General features: G+C 41.8%; 2 protein-coding genes across 9 annotated transcripts in view; one reads left to right on the top strand and one right to left on the bottom strand.

The window, feature by feature from the left end:
• Positions 1 to 204: 204 nt before the first annotated feature.
• Positions 205 to 2064, bottom strand: CG16717 (uncharacterized protein). Its single transcript, NM_140086.3, has 2 exons — positions 1799 to 2064; positions 205 to 1365 (listed from the first exon to the last, which is right to left on the bottom strand). The coding sequence occupies exon 2, from the start codon at positions 1355 to 1357 to the stop codon at positions 455 to 457; it is 903 nt and encodes a 300-aa protein (NP_648343.1). The 5' UTR covers positions 1358 to 1365; positions 1799 to 2064; the 3' UTR covers positions 205 to 454.
• Positions 2065 to 2161: 97 nt separating this feature from the next.
• Positions 2162 to 20721, top strand: part of fry (furry) — a 47270-nt gene continuing 28710 nt past the window's right edge. For 3 of the 8 annotated variants that reach the window (NM_168356.2, NM_001259772.1, NM_001274709.1), the window contains exons 1-14: positions 2162 to 2493; positions 9557 to 11154; positions 11216 to 11556; positions 11627 to 13014; positions 13085 to 13316; positions 13381 to 13563; positions 15566 to 15709; positions 17021 to 17188; positions 17254 to 17403; positions 17475 to 17644; positions 17748 to 17902; positions 17989 to 18099; positions 18168 to 18322; positions 20460 to 20623. In NM_168356.2, the coding sequence (NP_729519.2) occupies positions 2439 to 2493; positions 9557 to 11154; positions 11216 to 11556; positions 11627 to 13014; positions 13085 to 13316; positions 13381 to 13563; positions 15566 to 15709; positions 17021 to 17188; positions 17254 to 17403; positions 17475 to 17644; positions 17748 to 17902; positions 17989 to 18099; positions 18168 to 18322; positions 20460 to 20623 (5014 nt within the window). In that variant the 5' untranslated portion in view covers positions 2162 to 2438. Of the gene's footprint in view, positions 2494 to 5773; positions 6465 to 9556; positions 11155 to 11215; positions 11557 to 11626; positions 13015 to 13084; positions 13317 to 13380; positions 13564 to 15565; positions 15710 to 17020; positions 17189 to 17253; positions 17404 to 17474; positions 17645 to 17747; positions 17903 to 17988; positions 18100 to 18167; positions 18323 to 20459; positions 20624 to 20721 lie in introns of those variants that run through there. The other 5 variants (NM_168357.3, NM_001274710.1, NM_001259771.1 and 2 more) reach the window with 3 other exon arrangements.

Below are 20721 nucleotides of genomic sequence, written 5' to 3'. Positions count from 1 at the left end.
GCCGTTACAGAGCGCCAAAGAGGAATGTCAAATTGGGAGACAGGGCTGCTAACCAATAATCATTCCAAGGTTTTTCCAACCCATTTCTGGCGGCTTATCGATACTAATTTGAAATAGTATGTATGTATCTCAGGATTTGCTTTACCTTTACTTAAATTATTATTAAAAACTATATAATATCATATTGAAAATCTTCAAAAGTTTAGGTGTCTTCAAAACTTGTTTATTTTTACAAATTCATATATTGACAAATGCACTCTACTTGAATAAATATTTTATGGCATCTTAAGTGTGAATTTCTTTTTTTAATTTCGTGCGAATTGAATTCTATCTCTCTAGACACCTACAATTGTGCTTCAAAATCTTTACAGACGAAATACCTTAACATAAACATAAAGTGGGACGAAAATAAATTCATTGAACCTGTGACACAATAAATAATCATCTAGGCATGCTAATCCTTGCGAAATCCGGGGGGCAGCGTCACATCGAAAACGATGGGGGCATTGTTGGGTAGGTAGTTGATGTCACACGTTGAGGCATTCACAAAGATGATCCTGCCATCGCTGGTGATGCCGTAGCCTTCGTGTACATGTCCGAAGACATGGTATTTCGGGCGCACTCGTTGCTGCACTGTGCTGAGTAGCTCCACACAACCGGCTCGTACGCCGGAACAGCAGAGATCGCCGTGACCCACGGGCGGCGTGTGGGTGACCAGGATATCGATGCCTTCCGGGATTTGATTCCACTTATCCAAACAGGCAGTTCCACGTGGAACATTAAAGGCCCAGCGACAGAATTCCGGTTGCCATGGCGAGCCATATATTTGAATACCCCAAATCTCAAGTAGTTCATCCTCCAAATACCGACAGTTGGTCAGAACATCGCGGACATTCTGCGTTTGCACAGCGCTCTCCAAGTTCTCCTTGGCGTTGCCCAAAGTGGGCAGATCATCGAGGATGGACATGCCGGTGTGTTTGCTGCTCGAAGCATGACTTTTGCTCTTCTGGAAAGGATGGGTGAAGGTTCTATCGAAGCTGAGCTCATGATTGCCAGCAATCACGATCTTGTGGCGATGGGGCAGTGCTCCAATCCAGGTGTTAAACTCCTCCACCTCCTCCAGTTGGCCGCACTTGGTAAAATCGCCGGCATGTATGAATATATCGCCATCTGGTATATCGAACTTGATGTAGGGCGTCAGGGAGTGCGTGTCGGACATGCAAACCACTCGTGCCTTGTTGGGCGCCACCGTGGTGGTCGGTGGCTTCATTGTCACCTTGATCACGCGCTGCGTTTTGCTAATCTCCCTCCAAGCGGCCGTGGGATCCTGGCTAAGTGGATGTACTGGCACTTCCATTTTGATATCTGCAATGGTGGCGTGTGAGGATTACTATGAATTTTCTTATGGAGAACTGGTTTGTTTACGTATAATTCAGCGAGGTATTTAAACACAGATACTAAATCTTTTGTTTAAGATAGTAAGAGCTATACATAAGACGTGGCCATGAATGTTATCTTACTAAGACAGTTCTTTAATTTTAAAGTACTGGGAATTATGGGTTTTTCGTGTGATTCGTAAATTTCATATATTAAAATATTCAATGCAATTACATTTGTGTTAAAAGGACAGGCACTTGAAAAAGATTTAATGAGTGTTGTAGTTAAGCCAATATAATTGGCGTACGTTCCAATTTAGGAAGCATTTGTAACTATATCTAAAGAGTAGAGTTAAAAGTCACAACTAATACAGGTAACAGCTTCATTTGTCAAATTAATACTGTTAATTCCTTTTACTTACTTTTAGTTATAAACTTTCCAAGCGATTCTTCCTTTTTTGCTTCTTTGCGCCTCGCCGACTTCTGATTGTTTTAGGCCATTGTGTTAGGCCTTTAAGCACACGTTGCAATCGCCGGCGACATGGTCGCGCCCTGATTAGTGCGCGTTTATTTATGTTTAGTCAAGTATTTGCAGATAAATGCGATATACTAATTTGATAATACCAATCAAAATACAAGAAATTGAGTGTTCACGCGTGACGTCATTGCCGGGGCAAAACAGCTGAGCGCCGATAGTGCAACGTAATGAAAAACGTAACGTACAATCGCCTATCGATTGGCAAGTTTCTAACGTAGCCCTGGTCAAAACAAAAATCAGCTGCTTTATAATTTTCTGCTTCTTCGCTACGCGTAAATTTTCGTCCAACATTTGCAGTAAAAAACGTTCCTAAAATTGGCTAAATCAAATTGGAAATAGTGTTTTTTTCGTGTGCATTTGTGTCAAAGAATGATAGAAGTGTTCTTTGAGTGTTTAAAAAGTGAAACGTGATTAAAAGCTGGAATTCCAGGCTGGGCAAGCAAAAAATGGCCGCAGCTGCAACTTTTGCAGACGCGTATTGTTTTTAGCCATCAATTTTTAATTACGGATTGTATTCGATTGCAATGGATCAATTAGAGCTGCAGGACGATTTGTTTGGTTTGGAAGCAGGTGTTGCAGGTGAGTTATTTCGCAATTTGTCGTCTCTTCTTAGTTTTCAGCTGCATAAGTGGCTATTTATGGGATTTAAAGAGCCTTCTGCGTGATTTTCTCGATTTTCCCTTTTGCATCGCGCAACTCTTGCGATTAACTGCACTTGTTCTTAGTTTTATGCTTTTGTTGCTAATTGCACACGCCCACTAATTGTTTGACTGTGTGCGCTGTTGTGTGTGTGTGTGTGTTATCTCACTGCATTTCACTCACTGCCTCGCCTCCTTTGTTCTCTCCCGCCCCTCCCACTTGGACCTTCACACACTTCACCTCTTCTGCATCTGTTTATCCGTTATCCATTTGTTTGTTTGCTTTGTCTTCCTCATTTGTTAAGTGATGATTCACTTTGATTGCCGGCCATCCACACGCACTCGTCATCTCTCTCTCTCTCTCTCTCTCTCTCGCCTACTCTCTTTCTCCTGCTCGCACTTGCACACCTAATCAAATTGAACAATTTATGGTTTTGATTCACTGTACCACAGTGGTGCAAGTTCTTAGTGCACAGGAAACGGTTTGTTTACTTTGAAAAACTTCTATCTTAAGGGCTTCTAAGTGCTTATATGTATGTACAATATCTTCACAGAGAGTCGCCGGTAAGTTTGGGCGTCTATGAAAATATTTACCTCTGCTCTTGATTTAGATCAAAGTGGGATTTTCATTCTAATTTTGGGTTCTTTGTTTACACTTGGGTATCGCAAATTTTGCAACAAAGGAATATAAAGCTACAAATATACGTACATACATACATACATATGTTTGCTTCTGGCTTCAATCGAAAAACTTAAATGCTTGCTTTGCGGCTTTGTCGCTAGGGAACCATTAGTTTTATTAGAAGCACTTGAGAACACATATAAGCATACATATATAAAGAGTTGCGACAAAACTAAGTTTAAAATTTAATGACTAAAGATATATGCAAAAATGATTGCATGACTATCTTATGCTTTTTTGCATGCCAAAGGTAATGAACACAAGCTGTGCAATAAATAATCTAGTATTTGTCTGAAACAAATAAGTCTTTGCCCACCGTTGACATAATGCAGTTTACATCTCATCCTTTGTCTTCTTTAATTTATGGTCTCAACGTTTTCCCTTTTTCCTTCTACTTTTTATTTGGCACACAGCAATTCCGAGATTGATTTACCGCCGATTTAAGCCGGTACGCGATCCGATTTGGCCCTATCTCAATATTTCCCCCAAAAACAAACCCGCCCACTCACTTCTACGCTTTTCATTCACAATCGCAACCAAAAAAAAAAAAAAAAGGCGGGAAAAACAGAGTGCCAAATAAACCTTGATAATGACATTCAGCGCCGAAAGAGGAAGAAAAGCAAAACAAACGTCTGGCGTCACAATGGGTGTGTTGGGATTTTATTTCCATTTGGTTTTGCTGCTCTTTCAGCAGCAGCACCACCACTACCATCGCTACCACCATCAGCACCACCTGGCAGTTATCCAACGGATTTTGTAGCGCAGTGTGGCAAAATTAGAAAATTCCGCCAGCCATCCAAAGTCAAATGTCGAGTCGTCGTTACCATCACCTGTGCGAAATTGCATAAGTTCGGGCTCCAAACGCTCGTACATCAGCCCATTTTCATTTTCATTCTCATTCTCATTTGTTTGCCCGCCGTCAAGGCACACAGTACCAAAAGCCAAAGGGAAAACACACTAGTCCGATTCAAAATCCGAGTGCAGAGAAATAGGTTTATATAGCCCACTTGGGTCCAACAAAAATCAAGTGCGTTCCCAATTCTTTTTTAGCGGGTGTAAAGTGCGTTCCGGTCGCGTGTTTGGTTCGCCTTCTCGAATCGCGTGCCAGTCGATCATTTTCGTAGTAGCAACTCCTAGTTATGCGGTGGGCGTGATGTAATTCGCCAATTGCAATAAAAGCAGTTAACTAATTCAGCAAACCAATATTGTACAAATGGAAAGTGCCCGTGCTTGTGGGCCAAAGTGCTAATTTTTCGTACATATGGCAAACAATCTGGGCGCGTTCATAATCAATTTAACTGTTTGTCGTTACAAAATGCTTTACGCGGCATTGTTTTCTTTATTATGTTTGCTTATTTACTTTTTTTTTACCTAACTTGGAGAAATCAATTTGCACAAAGTTTGTTTAGCAATTCGCCAAGGCATTTGGTCATTTCCATAAAGGAAAATCAGCAGGGAGAATTATACACAGTCTATCTTTAGAAACTATGACTTTTTCAGGTTTGCAAATCGTTCAAAACTTTGATTCAAACATTAGAATTTTAGGGAATCAATACAACTTTTGGATTATCGTAAGATAAAACTCTACTTTTGATTAGTTGACTAGACTTCTTTAAGTTATTTAAAATCAATGCTTAATAAAGTAAGAAAAACATAATGTAACTTTAAAGAATACTACAATTGAAATGTGTTTCCATCGATTTTGTGTTTTCAATTTGTATTGATACATCTTTTTAAAGAATTTACCCAGTCAACTGGATTCCCAATTTCTAATCCCTTCTAGCAAGTGGAGCGCACTTGCATTGAATTGAATTACCGCGGTTTTCCACACGGAATTCGGGTTAAGGACGTCCTGTGAAGTGTTGTAGTTGGAGCTCAGCTTCAGCCTTGGCACTCTGCGGGATTTCCACGCCGCCGAGGGCGGAAAGTTTTCCACTTAGCACTTCTCTGCGGGAAGGCGCGGCCCAGGTTACCGCCAGTAAATTGAAGCTAATGCGACAGATATAGATATATGTATGTTTATCCATCCACTAGCTGTGCTAATCAGCTAGAATCCGCAAAGAGAGAAGGCAAAGAGGTAAACAAACAAATGGTTTTCATCATCTCCCATTTGGTACAACGCGGCGTATGAGTGTTGTTGTTTTGAAAACAACTCAGCTGATTTTTGATTTCGCCGCAGTAGCCAAACAGCTGTTCCGTTCGCTCCAAACTCTCTTTCTCTCTCTCTCTCTCCCTCTCTCTCGCAATTGTTAATCATAATTTTAAATAGACAATAATCGTTTGTTTTGATTTCGAGCTTCCAATTTGCGAGCGTGCGCGAGTTGCTCACATTTTGTTGATTTTTGTACAGTATTATTTTCTGAGTTTCTTGTTGTTGTATTCTGCTGCCATTGACGTCGCGCTCGCTCTTTTTTTTGTATTTGTTTTTGGTTTTTTTTTCCCGTATAGCCCGTCCGTTTTTTTTCGGTTCGTTTTCGCCGCAGTCGAAATTCGTCGTCGTCGCCGTCGTTTGCCTCGCATTTTGCACTTTGCGGTCCGTTCGAAATTTTTATTTTGGATTTAACGCGAGCTACCCGTCTATATATACCACTATATATAATATCCGTCTATATGTGCTACCATATCGAAATCGGTTCTATTTATCGGCACACACAAATAATCACATTCGGATGGCCAACGTAATTTGACATCGGCCAATAAATAAACTAATAAAGTACAAAAAAAGGTGTACAAGTTTGAAAAACGCTGAGCTCATTATTTCTGCCTAATTAGCATACAAATCGTAGAGAGAGGCTCTAAGTCGGCTGTAAATGTTAATAAACAAAATAAAAATATGTTTCTTCCATTGGGAAAATGAGTGTTGATTGCTAATCGTTAATTCCTTAGCAATTTATAGTGCAATAAACATAAATCGTGACCCAGTGACATAGTTGAATTCACCTTATCAGCAGCACCGTTTTCAATCGAGTCTAAAACAACAATTACAGCTACAATTAATAAATATTATTTGTAAACTGTGTGAAAGCAAAAATCACGTGCCTCTAATTGCAATACTTGTTCGCATTAATTAGTGTTAAATACGCTCGCTATCGCATTTGTGTTTTTTTCTTAGCCGGGCAGAACAATTGTAAATCTGCCCGAGTATCACTTTCCCAGCTGCGATTCCCTGACAAATTTATGCTCCACTTTCATGTTATGGAATTTTCAATGGACTCCAAAAAAACTAAAAGGTACTTGCTTATACATACATACATGGCGATTTGAAAGTTCAAAACATTCAATATTCTAGCACTGAAAGCGATAAGCATATAGAAACGGGGTGACCAAACTAAATATCCAGGAAATATTTGGTTTGCAGACGATAAAAATAAGTTGCGATAAAGAATTTCGAAGGTTTCGAGTTCAAGTTTATGTCGAAAAGATTGAAGAACCGAACCACAGTTTACATGGTTTTGCTATATTCTATTATCTTATCGGGCTTATTACGAAATTCGGTTAATGTTCATTGTTTTCGCTATCACTTGCTGCACAGATAATCGAATTTTAAAAAATAAACACGCCAAGAAAGCTAACTGAAAAAGGGTTCAAGGCCGAAAGTTGATGGATTAATGGCCAAGATAAGATAAATGTTTGAAAATCAATAACAAGTTGATGTGCGATTTCAATTGCAAAGATCGCAATCGATGGCATCTAGCAAACACACTTTTTTATAAAAAAACAAACGATCCGATATATTTAAATACATATATCTTGACTTTCCGCCAAATTCTTTAAATATTTTGAATTATCATCCCACACTTCTCCGCCTCCTCATTCATTTAGCGCGTTTGCCAAAAATATTTGTTTATTATTATTGTTAACTCGCCATTGTTGTTCTGCAATTGCTTTGTTATCATTCAGAATGATTTTAAAGAAATGCTTGATTACCTATCGATTTAACATAAATCACTGGATTTGCGCTGAGTCAATTGATTGGGTTTATCATTTTATTATTGTTTTCTAAACGTCTTTTTTCTACTTTTTTGGAGCGATTTTCATAGTTGGAAACACCAAGCGAAAATCTATTGTTGCTCAAAATGCTCAACAGATAAATAAAAAAGCTACTAAAAATAATTCCATGCGCTAAACTATAAATATTTTTTCCAACGAAATTGAATTCGATAAAAGCATAAAAAAATAAAACAATGAATAAGACACCTTGTAGGTTGAATGTTTCAGTGTATTCTATGAAAATACTGCAAAACATTACAGAATGCAGATTATGTTAAAATGAAAATTAGTTAAGACATATAACCAGAAATGGAACTCGATACAAACATGTTGATCATTTTGTACTTGCTATCCTTCGAATTTCATACTAATGAGTATCTGACAGTCGAACCCCCAGATTACTTGCCTTAGTTTCTTGCCTCTGCTGCAGTTTTTGATTATTTTACGTTTTATTTGGATTTGAGTTTGGCCCAGTGCGATGGATTTTAATCGTCTGGCAGAGATATTTGTTCGGGTTCGTCGAACATCTTATAAGTGGCATGGAATCGTGTTATTCGCGTGTTGTTGCTGCCCTCATATGACACATCCAGAGAGATTTTATAAAACGTACGATTCGTTTGGGAAGACGATTTGGGTGAGCGTGTGTATATGGCATTAATAATACGTACATATATGTGTACATATGTTTTCGCATTTTTTAGTTGAGATTTCCTTGTGATGTTTTCGATTTTCTTCGCATACATGTGTTTAGTGAAATGTCAAACATTTTCCAACCCATTACTTATTCCGCTTGGACTTGGCTGTCTTTTTTTTGCCGGAGATTTCACGGCTTTTCGCTACAAAGTTTGGGATCAACCTTTGCTTGTCCCCCCCGTGAGCCCTCCAAATTGCCTTGTACTTCAACTTTATCAATTATTCACAAAAACCTTTACCCTGAACTTTACCAGACCTTCGATGGCAGCTCAAAACAGCTGACTTCCTTAGTGCATGACACACGGCATATCGTTTGGATTACATTTGGTATTTGATATATATTATTCACTTGGTGCCATCCAATAATGTTATACTTGACTTGGTCATAAAGGACACTGGCAATCGCGTTCCTTCCTATCTATTGATTGAGTTCGATTTTAAAGGAATTCTGGCCAGAAATAAGTCACGATAATTGATCTGAATAATAGAACGAGGTGTCGTTTTGCTAGACAATGGAGGGATAACCTTTATTTGTTTGATGCCAGCTTTCACTTTTGGGAGTTCAGATTGAACTTAACATTTGTCATCAATTAATTTGATAATTATGCTTACGTAGAACGAGAATCTGAATCACTTTAACTTTTATAGAGTGGCTTTCCTTTCAGAATGTGATAAATATAAATATACATATATGACCCCCCCCAGATATTTGCAATTCAAATTCATTTTGACTTCGTAGTATCTTCAATTCAAGCGATAATATTCTGGGAAAGTTTTATTACGCATTCCCATCAATTTCCTTAGTTAGAATTCGGTTTCTGCTCCTATCATCGTGTCAGTAAACAGATATGAGTTGCCAGAAGTAAAGCAAATCATCAATTGTAAATATTATTTTGCATATACCACAGAGTGTGTTTCATTTCGACAGATGGGCCAATAGCATGCCATTCATCAGACCATGTGGCAGTATTAAGTTTACAGTGCTTTCCTGGCAATTAAGATAGAAAACCGAAATATTGAATGATAACCAAACGACACGATACAGTTCCCAAATTCAAGTCCCCAAGTCCGGAATTGGGACCATAAAGGGAACTCGTTTCTCTAACCAATTTGAGTTTTTTTTTTTGGGGCGTGTTCTTGCCACACCCCCACACTTGATGATGATTAAATTGTTGATGGTTGCTGATGATAATTTCTATTTCCAGATTTCGCTTTATAGGCGTGTCCTAGAACCAAGGTTGGGTAAACAACTAAAATAACAGATCACAAATCAAAGATTCATACAGCATATATCGCGTATACGCAAGTTTTAGAATGCCAAAACAATTAATAAATGTCACATCATAGCTGATTTAGCGCTCATATCTCTACTTAAAGTATACAATTTTAGGTTTTTCAATAAACTAAAATTATAAAATGTGATTATTTGTATAAATTATGAGTAAAAATAAATATTGAATTGTTGTTCCCATAAACGTGCTTATTTTATGATTTTTTTTTTTGCACATAGAGTGAATCATTTTTGGGACTTGTCCAGCTATCTACACATGTAATTCCATACCTATAAATAACTGATAAGTGTAATCCGTTTAATCGTAAAACCGATAATGATAATGTGTTTCGTTCTTTTTTTAACCAGGCACAAATCAAAATCCAAATGAGCAGCACCTGAGCGATCCAGCTGCCTCGCCCTCCACCTCCAGTCCAGCCAACAACAACGCAACAGCTGGAGCGGCAACAACATCAACAGCCACTGTAATCACTGCGGTGGGTGGAGCGGGCGGTGGCGTAGCGGCAGCGGGAGTGGGCGTGGTTACACCAACAAAGAGCCCACAGCGTAACGCTTTCCAGGAAGATGCTTATCAGGCGAACCTGGCTGGCGGCGATAGCGTCGATAACATTGAATCAGCTCAATTGGATGGTGGCAATCCGAGTGGTGGATCGCCCGGCCAGCGTCACTCGATAAACTCGGCGGAATACACATCCACACCAAAGACGACTCGTAGCGGTCCGAATGGTAGCACCACGGCCAGTGGAACAACGTCGCCCATTAATTACCAGCTGCCCGGCGATGACTATCCGTATGGCATAGAATATGAGTCACAGCAACTGCTATACCAACAGCAACAGCAGCAGCAGCAACAACAGTCGCAACAACAACAACAGCAGCAGCAGCAGCAACAACAACAATTGCCAGTAGGCGATGTGGAGCAATCGTCAGCGGTAACATACCAAAGTTTGCCGGTCAGTCGCCAGAGTTACGCTTCACCGCCAGCTCTGATCATTCCCCAGCGGCAGTCGCTGCTTCCCTGGGGAGCTCATTCCAGGAGTTCGATCATCAACGTCCTGCCCAGTTACACGCAAGCCGAGATGCATGCCTTGGCCGCCAGGGTGGCCAGCGTGGAGACCTCAGCTCCACGACCTGGTGAGATCGTGATGCGTAATCTGTTCAGTGACTTTACGGCCCAAGCTGAGAAGAAGATCGAGCTGGTGATGCTGGAGAGTGCCGATAAGAATCTATCGAAGCTGCTGCAGCGCGGCGAGGATCAGCAATTCGATCAGTTACTATCCGCTCTGGGCTCAGTGGCCGAGCACTGCCTGCCATCGTTGCTGCACACCTTGCTGGCCTGGCATCGTCGCCAGTTGTCCGACATGGAGATCAAGAATGACCTCAAGAAACCAGCACCGAGTGGCAGTAGTTCGCAGGCGGCAACCAATAAGCCCACCGTCGATCTGGACTTTCAGCTGCAGCGTAGGGAAGCGGCTGTGGAGTTCATTTTTTGTCTGGCTCTCATCGAGATACTCAAACAGTTACCGTATCATCCGGGCCACGAGGATTTGGTGCGCAGCATCGAGAATCTGGCCTTTAAGCACTTCAAGTACAAGGATGGTTTGCAGAACAATCCAAATGCCCTCAATATCCACATGATTGCGGATCTGTATGCAGAGGTTATCGGTGTGCTGGCTCAAAGTCGATTTGCATCGGTGCGCAAGCGTTTCATGAGCGAGCTGAAGGAGCTGCGCGGCAAGGAGGTGTCACCAACGACCACCCAGAGCATCATCAGTCTGCTGATGGGCATGAAGTTTTTCCGGGTCAAGATGGTGCCCATTGAGGAGTTCGAGGCGTCCTTTCAGTTTATGCACGAGTGCGGTCAGTACTTTTTAGAAGTCAAGGATAAGGATATCAAGCATGCGTTGGCTGGACTGTTTGTGGAAATCCTGGTGCCTGTGGCGGCGGTGAGTAAAAATACCAATTGCAGCTTTTAATCAATAAAATAATACATTCATTTGTTCACAGGCCGTTAAAAACGAGGTGAATGTTCCGTGCGTTAAGAACTTTGTGGAACTGCTCTATGTGCAGACCTTGGATGCCTCCACCAAGTCTAAGCATCGATTGGCTCTCTTTCCGCTGGTCACCTGCTTGCTCTGCGTCTCGCAAAAGACTTTCTTCCTGACCAACTGGCATTACTTCCTGGCCATGTGTTTGAGTAATTTGAAGAACCGCGATGCCAAAATGAGCCGCGTGGCTCTCGAGTCACTGTTTCGCCTACTGTGGGTCTATATGATCCGCATCAAGTGTGAGTCCAACTCGGCCACTCACTCCCGTCTCCAGAGCATTGTTAACTCTCTGTTTCCCAAGTGAGTAATGAATTCAAAACCATGCAAAGGAATATTGCTTATGCACACCAACTGCTTGCTTGTTTTATAGGGGCTCCAAAGGAGTTGTGCCACGTGACACTCCACTGAACATCTTTGTGAAGATCATCCAGTTCATCGCCCAGGAGCGTCTGGACTTTGCCATGCGCGAGATCGTTTACGATTTGCTGTGCGTAGGTCGTTCGATTAAGCTAATCCTGAATCCGGAACGCATGAGCATCGGATTGCGAGCCTTCTTGGTCGTCGCCGATTCACTGCAGCAGAAGGCTGGTGAGCCACCGATGCCCAGAACGGTGCCAGTCCTTCCATCTGGTAACACACTGCGAGTAAAAAAGACGTTTAACAAGATGTATGTTTTGTTAACGGATGACACCGCCAGAAGTATTGGAATGTCTACGTACTTTCCACATGTGCGTAGGGTTTTTGTGGATATTTTGAGAGCTTTGGATGTTCATTATGGTCGTCCACTGATGATGACCAATACACAGAACCAGAACAAGGAGCCGGACGAGATGCTCTCCGGTGAAAGAAAGCCTCGCATCGATCTCTTCCGAACGTGTGTTGCCGCCGTACCGCGATTGATACCCGATACAATGACCCCTCACGAGCTTGTCGACATGCTCTCCAGACTGTCGGTCCACATGGATGAGGAGTTGCGAATTCTAACCCACCAGTCGCTTACGACTTTGGTCATAGATTTCCCGGATTGGCGTCAGGATGTCGTGCACGGTTACACTCAGTTTCTGGTGCGCGACGTCACCGACACCTATCCGCAGCTGCTGGAGAACTGCACGCGCATCCTGTTCACTTTCCTCAACATCTGGCGGTGTGCCACAAATGTGAACGGGAATAACACTACCAGTGCTCCTAGCGGAGCAACCAATGTGGTCAATACATCACAAGCCAAAATGACTACGGCCACCACAACGACAACGGTGGTGCAGGCTACAGTGGTTCAGGTCACATCAGCGCCAGCCAAGGACACCGCCAGCAGTCAGTTGTCCAAGCAGCAGCATTTGAATACGGCCAGTAGTGCTGCATCCAGCATAACTACCTCAAGCGGAATGTCCAGTATCACGCAACACACCGTGCTGAACATGGCCAGCGATGTGGGCAAGAAGAATGAAATCCCTCTGGCCACCACTCTGCATTTTGTGGAGGGCTTTGCCCTGGTGCTACTCTGCAACTATCGCACGTATCTGCGCAAGCTGGCCGCGTTGATACTCAAGGAAGTAAAGAATCTGATGCGAGCATTGGGTATCCCAGAAACGGAGCCGCCGCTCATCGATGTCATGGATCGTTGTGTGCCTGGCATCATAGAGAAGTGCCTGCCACAGCTGCCGCAGACGGAGAAGACGGCTATTCTGAATGCCAATTGCATTGATCTGCAGTGGATAGCTGAAAGGTCGAGTGGAGTGTGGCTAGCTGGACTGACAGATGGTAGGCAGTTGTTGAATACCATTTTTAAACCAATATAGGAACATAATTCTTTTGATACTTCTTTTTACAGACAACTCGAAATCCTCTACGTCTACGCTTAACCTCTCGCAGTCCAGTTCAACACCGAATGCCTCGGCAACGGCGGCCAGCTCTCCGCAGCTTCCGTTCGATCCCTGGGCGACTTGTTTGTTTGGATTGCTGGAACGACAGAATGTCCTGCAACAGTGCCCATCGGCTGTGGCGCAGGCCTGGCCAATTTGCTTCACGCGCCTGAATGCGTTGTACAGTGTCATTGATCCCACGTAAGTTTAATGGGGTTTCACCAGAATCTATATTAATAATATTTAAATATTTCCTGTAATGCAGCCCCGTGAGCGACAATCGAGCTTCGTTGCTGCGAAGTTCGGCGCCCACCAAGAAAGTGCCCACCGAGAGCCAGAAGGATTCATATTTGCGTCTTTGGAGGAATCAGGTGGCCTGTGCCATGCGACTAGTGCCCCAAATTCCCAGTGTCGCCGTTCGATGTGCTTCACCTGACTTGAGTTTGAGGTGAGTGACGAAACGCATTGCATTTGTAAGCCATGTTCACACAGATGAACAAATAACTGCCAAATTGAAATGAAATCGATTTATGCCAAGCCATTGAAACTTGCCGTAAGCTGATGTGATAAACCTGTGAAAAAGGTTGACAATTTGTGTGTGTTATTTTTCTCTGTGCATCTATTGTGTCCTTTCACTAACAACTGCCCAAAGCTCAGAACAAACAAGACACTTCATTACTTCTATTTGACTAACACTTCGCATTCAATTACATTCGGCACGATTTGCATGTAGTGATTATACATCCGTGTACTACAGTTGACCTGTACATTGTTATTAAAAGTGCGTGTGAAATTGTAATCAAGTTGGAAATTCATTTTATATTTTGTTTTCTTGTTCAAACCAATTTTCATTGAAGTGGGTTTGTGTTTTAAGTTTGTGCGACAAGCAAAAAGACAGAACCGTATGTGTGTGTATTTTGATATTTGAAAATTGGTTTTGTCTTACATCCATTTGCATATTAATGGTGAATGCAAATCGCTTTAATATGTGATTATCAATAATTGGTTCATTCACGTAACTCACACCGCATGTTGTATGTTTAGCTGGTTTATTTTACACGCATGCACTCGATTGGATTCTTCAGAAGTCACCCATAAGTTTATATTTGGTTAATTGAACTAAACTTAATGTACCAGCCTGCATAAGCACAAACAGCAGGGTTCTTTTGTCAATATTTGTTCATGCCATCGTGCGTTCATTAGCTTGTTTATTATTTTAGAGCCAAAATGTAATGGGTTGGATTTGGAATGCTAGCTGAATACTCACATTTAATAACACTGTTGCACACAATGAGTACGACATTAGATTACATTATGGGATCTACAAAAATTTGGTTGATTATGATGCACAAAATTGATGTCTGGTCACCAAAAAAACATGTACTAAAGCTGGGATTCCGTATAGTTTGAAAAAATGTCAGTTTGACATTTTTTTACGCTATTGACAGGCTAACAGATTCTTGGTAATTACATTTTGTCGTGATTGTTTCGCAATTGTGCATTGTTGTAATTAACAATATTTTCTGGATCCCCTGAAAGTGTTTTTTTCACGTTCAGCAATCGGACTAAAAATAAGCTGCTTATCAATAAAATTCTTTGGAATTTAGTTTTTATTTTGTACCAAAATAAATGATAGAAAAGGATATTTAAGAAAAAAAACATACTATTCAAAAGCATTATATTTTTGCTATATTGATAAAAAAAATTGATTTGGTATAATGGTGCTTTATTGTAAATTTAGCAACAGAGTTTTGTAAAATTTCATAAAAAGTATATGTGCATGTTAAGTGTATCCGTCTATTTGTTGTCATTATAAATTTATTATTTCCAGCAATTAGATGGGTTTTCAAAGGAAAGTTTTTATTGAATTTTTATAATATGTTAGCCTGCACCTCAAACCATTTTTTCATTGTGATAAATCATTGAAATTCGTTTCCACGGACTGTTCGTAGAATTCCTAACTAGATTCAACTGAATTAAATGCGAAATATTGCAATCCACAATACACACACACATCGCATTTCCATCACATCAGTGTGTAAATGTTGGTCGACGGTATATGTCAATAAAAAGGGGTATTTCAGAAAAAATGTTCACTCCTATTTACTCCACGCCCACACTCCAATCCGCTCATCTGCCCATTCACCCACGTGGTCAGTGGCCACCACATTGCACCTGTGTCCCCGTGAACATTAAAGTCCATGTCCACACCAAGCGAACATCCCACGGGAGCTGGGCAAACAGATTGGTCAGCATTATGCCAATATGATATCTCTCTGTGCAAGTGCGTACATAAAACATTGATCACATCAATCTCGAAATCGAACCATTCACCAGTCACCATGACCAGCAACCAGTATCGCAATCAGTATCGCAACCACACAGCTGTTTATACATATATATATCAATATCAATATATATATTATATATATATGGATTGTAATTTATAGTTTACAAGATCAGTCGGACTCGCGTTCGCTGTCCGATTCCTTGGACAATATACCATCCAATGTGTTTGGGCCCGAGGGAATCGTCACGCGTTTCACGCTGCCACTCTCCTATGGACGCAAAGAGGCGCGCCAAAAGCGACTTGGGTAAAGCAAACTACTTACAGCCAAAACCAAAACCAAAAACCAAAAACTAAATCAAAACTTAAACCAAAAACCAAAATCCAAATCAAAACTTAAACCAAAAACCAAAATCCAAATCAAAACTTAAACCAAATACCTAAAATCCCAATCAAAACCTAAAACCAAATCAAAACCTAAACCTAAACCAATACCGAGTAATAATGAAACAAAATACTATCTGCAAAACAATAGCTCGATTTACGTAACTTTTTGTACAAATAGTTATGAGCGTATTCTGTATGCAAAATGAGTATATTCCTGTGTTTATTATATTTTTGTTGCTTGTCTATGTTATATGTGTGTGTGTGCAGCTTTGGCATGTTGTTAAAAATGTTTTGTATTAGCTAGAAAAGTTTTGATCCTTTGTATTCGCACTTTTAAGTTTGTAAGGTTTTATGTTACAATTTTCAAATAGCAAAAATGGGATAAAAGTTTAGTGTTTATTTCCGTTTGTTTCTTCTTTTTGTTAAAACGTATAACTAGTTTCTGTTCATTCTGAAATCTATCTCAAGTTAGCAAACATACTGCTTAATTTCTAGTAAAATGGTTGCATATTTGTTTCTTTCTGAATGCAATTCTACTTATTTAAGACTGATTTTCCTATTTTCATCTGGTTATTATTGAGTTGTTTCCGTTCAATTTGGCAAACAGTTTGCTCATCTCCTTCTATCGTTTTTTTTCTTCTGCCACGCCCCCTATTTGCAGTGTGCTGAAAATAATTTGAAGACAAGTTTGTTTATTTTTCATATAGCGCATGTCAGCCAGTTGCCCACAATTCCCAAAACCCCACGAAGCCCGCTGTCCAAAAACCCGCAAAAGCTTGATTTAGCTTCGTGTTCGCTTTTTCAGCAGCAGCAAAAAATTATATAAAATTGTTATTTGCTTGCTGTCATTTATTATTATTCGTCCTGACCAAGCCCAACCCCCAGCTACAAAAGAAAAAGGGAAAATTCAGGACGACAAAAAAACTGGGGTTTTAATTGAAAGATGATTTCGAGTTTAAAATTCATAATGTTTATCGTTGCACCGTAGAATCAGAGGGTCCCCTTTGAAAAACGTCCTGGAATTTGAATTTGTCAAGTGAGCGAGTTTTCAGAGATTCAGCACCGCGTAGCAGTTTAAATCGCAGTAAACTTTATGGACTTTCGCTAAACGATGACCTTGCCAAGGCAGCACAAGCACCCACAGCCAGAGATAGGAACATTAACAGAAATTACTGCCCCGGAGCGCTCGCTGTTCGACACTAAAATCCATGGCCATAAATTTGTTTTACAGCTCATCGCCGGACTCCCTGAACGCCGATCGCAGTGACAAGTCAGCGATGGGCAGCGCATCACCCCAAGCGCTCTACAAACTGGTGGTGCCGCTCCTCCGGTGCGAGGTCGTCGATGTGCGAGATGCCGCCGTGAATGCCTTGGGTCTGATAAACCACGATGCGCTCAAGTAAGTCTTAACCAAGTCTATATCCAACTTGATACAACTGACAAAGTGCGTGTGCGTTCTGGCAGGGATTTGATGGAGGAGCTGGTGGTGTACATCCGTGAGGCGGTGGACTGCAAGCAGGAGAACATGCGCAGGCGACGGCGACGCGATGCCCTGCGTCTGCAGGTGGTGCGAGTGCTGGAGAAGATTGCCGAGAACGGAACATTCGGTGTGAGGTAAATAACTTCTAAGCACAATCATCAATATGATTATTGATGGCCACAACGTTTCCATCATCCATTTGCAGCACCTGTGTGCTGGAACGCGACACGATGTCGCTGCATCCCACCTTTGTGCTGTATATCTCGGGCGCCATGGGCTATCTAACGTCTGAGACGGACAAGGATAATCTCAGCATTCGCGAGGTGAAGGCCCACTTTTGCAATTTCATACGCAAAATGATTAAGAACTTCCCACGTAAGTCGACAAAGTGCTACTCGAAGAGCTGTCATCACCACAGCGTTGATGGCGAATCTCCATCCATTTGCTCCAACTGATGGCCTGTTCGTTCTGCTTTCAGTCGAGGCCTGTGCCACGCTACTCTCCCGAGTCCTGAAGCGTAATCTCTTCAATTTATTTGCCGCCTGGTGCGGCAGCTTCTCCAAGCCACTTGGTTACACCATGCAGAGCGACCATACGCTCGAGGAGGAGAAGCTGCAGTTCAGCGCCCTGCAGGCAAGTTAAATATATATACATACATATTACGGTTTTTAAAGCCATTAGAAAGTAACGCTCTAAATGACTTGTCTTTCCCGCTTTAGGCCATGTCAGCTCTGCTCTGTTGCGGTCAGATCTTCAATCCATCGTATCTACAAGATGATAGCATTATTTACAAGTGGCTGGACATGCTGCTGACCTCCAAAAACGAAAAGGTAACGCGTCACCCACTTGACCCCCACCCACTTGAACCAGAATTAACACTGAGATCACTTTTACACAGATTTACCAGCTGGCAAGGGATACGGTCGTTCTGTTGCTGGAGTCCAATCCGGATATCGGCCAACTATTGGAATGGGTCATAGACCGTTGCTATACATCGACACCACGTGAGGCAGATGCCTGTTTCCTGGCCCTGGCCTCGATCTTTAGCGCCAAGTAAGTGAAAGGAAATGGCACTTTAAACATGGGCACACAAATACCACTTGCGCGCTGCTTAATCGCCTTACGTTATGCCCTTTAATTTGTTTCAACTTGTTCGACAGCCAAGTACATTACACTCCGCCCACCTCACTTGCCGCCGTAATCGCTCCCATGCCATATATGTATGTATGCAGGTGGGGATTGGGGGATAAAGGACTTAAACACCGATTTAACTGGCACTCTTAAGTAGCATTTCACGTGTCTGCCCACAATGGCAACTCTTTAAGCTTACGCGCACACATGAGTGGTTGACAGCCTATTTGTTCAGGCCAAGTTCGTTTTTTTTTTTTTTTGTTTCATTTCCTCTGCCAGTTGTTTCTTTTGTATACACATATATAAAGTGCATATAATATTTTGCTTTGGCCATTATGGCAGCGAACTGTGGCGTTTCCGGTACACATCGCTAGATAAACAGTTGAGGCCATGAAGCATAGCATGCATGGCTCATTGCATTTAATGCAAGTGCAACTGTGGATGGACAAATGTGTCGAAAGCGATTTCCTTTACTGGTTTTAAATCTCCATAAAAAGAAAAATATTTTCAGCGCAAAAGGATACATTAAAAAACACTTACAAATCATTATTTAATTTGAAACCATGCAGTTGCTGAGTTCTGTGCCACAATTATGTTAAAAAGCAGACATTTTAAATATGTAAGCTGTCTGAAAATTCTCTAAAAAAAATGCACACATGTTTCTACATAATTTGCGTTTGTTTGCTCGGTTTTAATAGAAACTAATTAGCTATTCTAGAAACCAAACCGCCTGTCTAACCGCAGTTTAAGCAGTTTTCATTCGCAATTTGCTAACATTTGTCGCAGGCACTGGAGGCAGTTTAACATAGTAACGAGAGAACACCAGATTGTGGTTTATCCCGGTGGCTGTGGGAGGTGTGTGATATTTTGCGGTTCCCCCAAAACCGAAGGACAAAACGAGAGTAGAAGCATCTCGACCACTTCGAATGAACACACGCGTTGCAAAGATATTTGTCGGCTGGACAGCGTCTTATTGCAGTTGCGTTTCAAATGGTGCTATGTTTCACATACCCTGTAATCGCTGAGTGCAGTTGTAGGTTTGATAGGAACTTATCATTCTTAGTTTCAGAACTTTTTTCAGCGACCCTTTTTAAAAAACTACACTACACATACAGGGTAATTTCTAGTCGCATCCCACTGCTTTTGGGTCTACCTGTTTGTTCCAGTGTGGTCCAGCCACATGCAGCATCTGGCCAGCGCGTGGCACGCTCAACTTTATTTTCCGCTTGTCCAGATTTTTTGTGGCACTTGGCTGTTGACACATCGATGCGAATACCATTTTAGATTTAATGGGCAGTGTGATGAATTCTTTAAATTTCATCACAGATTTAAAGGCGTCGAAGCAATCGAAATTGCTTGGCCCAACGCATGATTGATAGTATCTAAACTGTTTTGGGCTTCCTTCGCTTGACTATGGCAGGCAATTTGCGACTCGGAATTCGCATTATTTGAATAGTCCGCCATTTATCCTTGAACTTTGATCTTTACGACCATACAAAGCCATCGACTGTGTGTACATATAAGTTGTGCACTTTTCTTTATTTTTTTTCGTTCAAGCCGAACTTAAACCACAGCACACTTTGTAGCGACCAGGCCTGGTGTGTCTTGTGTTTGTGGGGATGCAAAGCGAAAATCGATTTGCGTAAATTATTCAATTCAGTGCAGAAGTGAAACGGGTTGGACGGGTGGTGGCTCTGGTCCGAAGGTGTTATTCCATTATTCCACACCCAGCCCGGAGGGGGCTAAAAATTTACGTATGGGTGCATGCATGTATGTGCCGACAAGAGAGTTTGAAAGTGGGCTACGACATTTTAATGGATCTGTCGGGATTTTGGATGGGGTGTTGGCTTTTCTGGTCGGTCGGTTACCAGGTGCCTGGTGCCGGCTGCAGGTGGGTAGCGAGCTCAACAACTGTTGATTTCTGGCATGTGTGCCGAGCTGAACCATTCCGGCATTGTGTTGTGCAGAGCGAACCGCATAACCCACAAGCCAACAACCTCATTAGGTTACTTTGTAAGCCGTATTAAAGCCCTCGCCTTATCCTCCACTCTAATTACAGGGAATATCCGTGCGACCATTACACATCCGTGATAACCGTGACGCTCCTGATGACGGGCTGTCCTCGAGTTGAGGTTCATGCCACGGCGTTGCAACTGCTGCAGATCCTGGACAAGCGATTCTTCGGCAGCGTGGTGGGCACTTTGCACAGTGACAGCGATAAAGGTATGAGATTTTCCTACTAAAGCGACAAGCAAAAACGGTCTGATGGCAATAAAATGAAAATTAAGTGACAAGGTGTACTCTTTAGTGGTATACTGGAG

This window comes from Drosophila melanogaster, chromosome 3L, assembly GCF_000001215.4.
Source record: "Drosophila melanogaster chromosome 3L".
Classification (NCBI taxonomy): domain Eukaryota; kingdom Metazoa; phylum Arthropoda; class Insecta; order Diptera; family Drosophilidae; genus Drosophila; species Drosophila melanogaster.
This window is presented reverse-complemented; position numbering and strand designations above follow the sequence as displayed.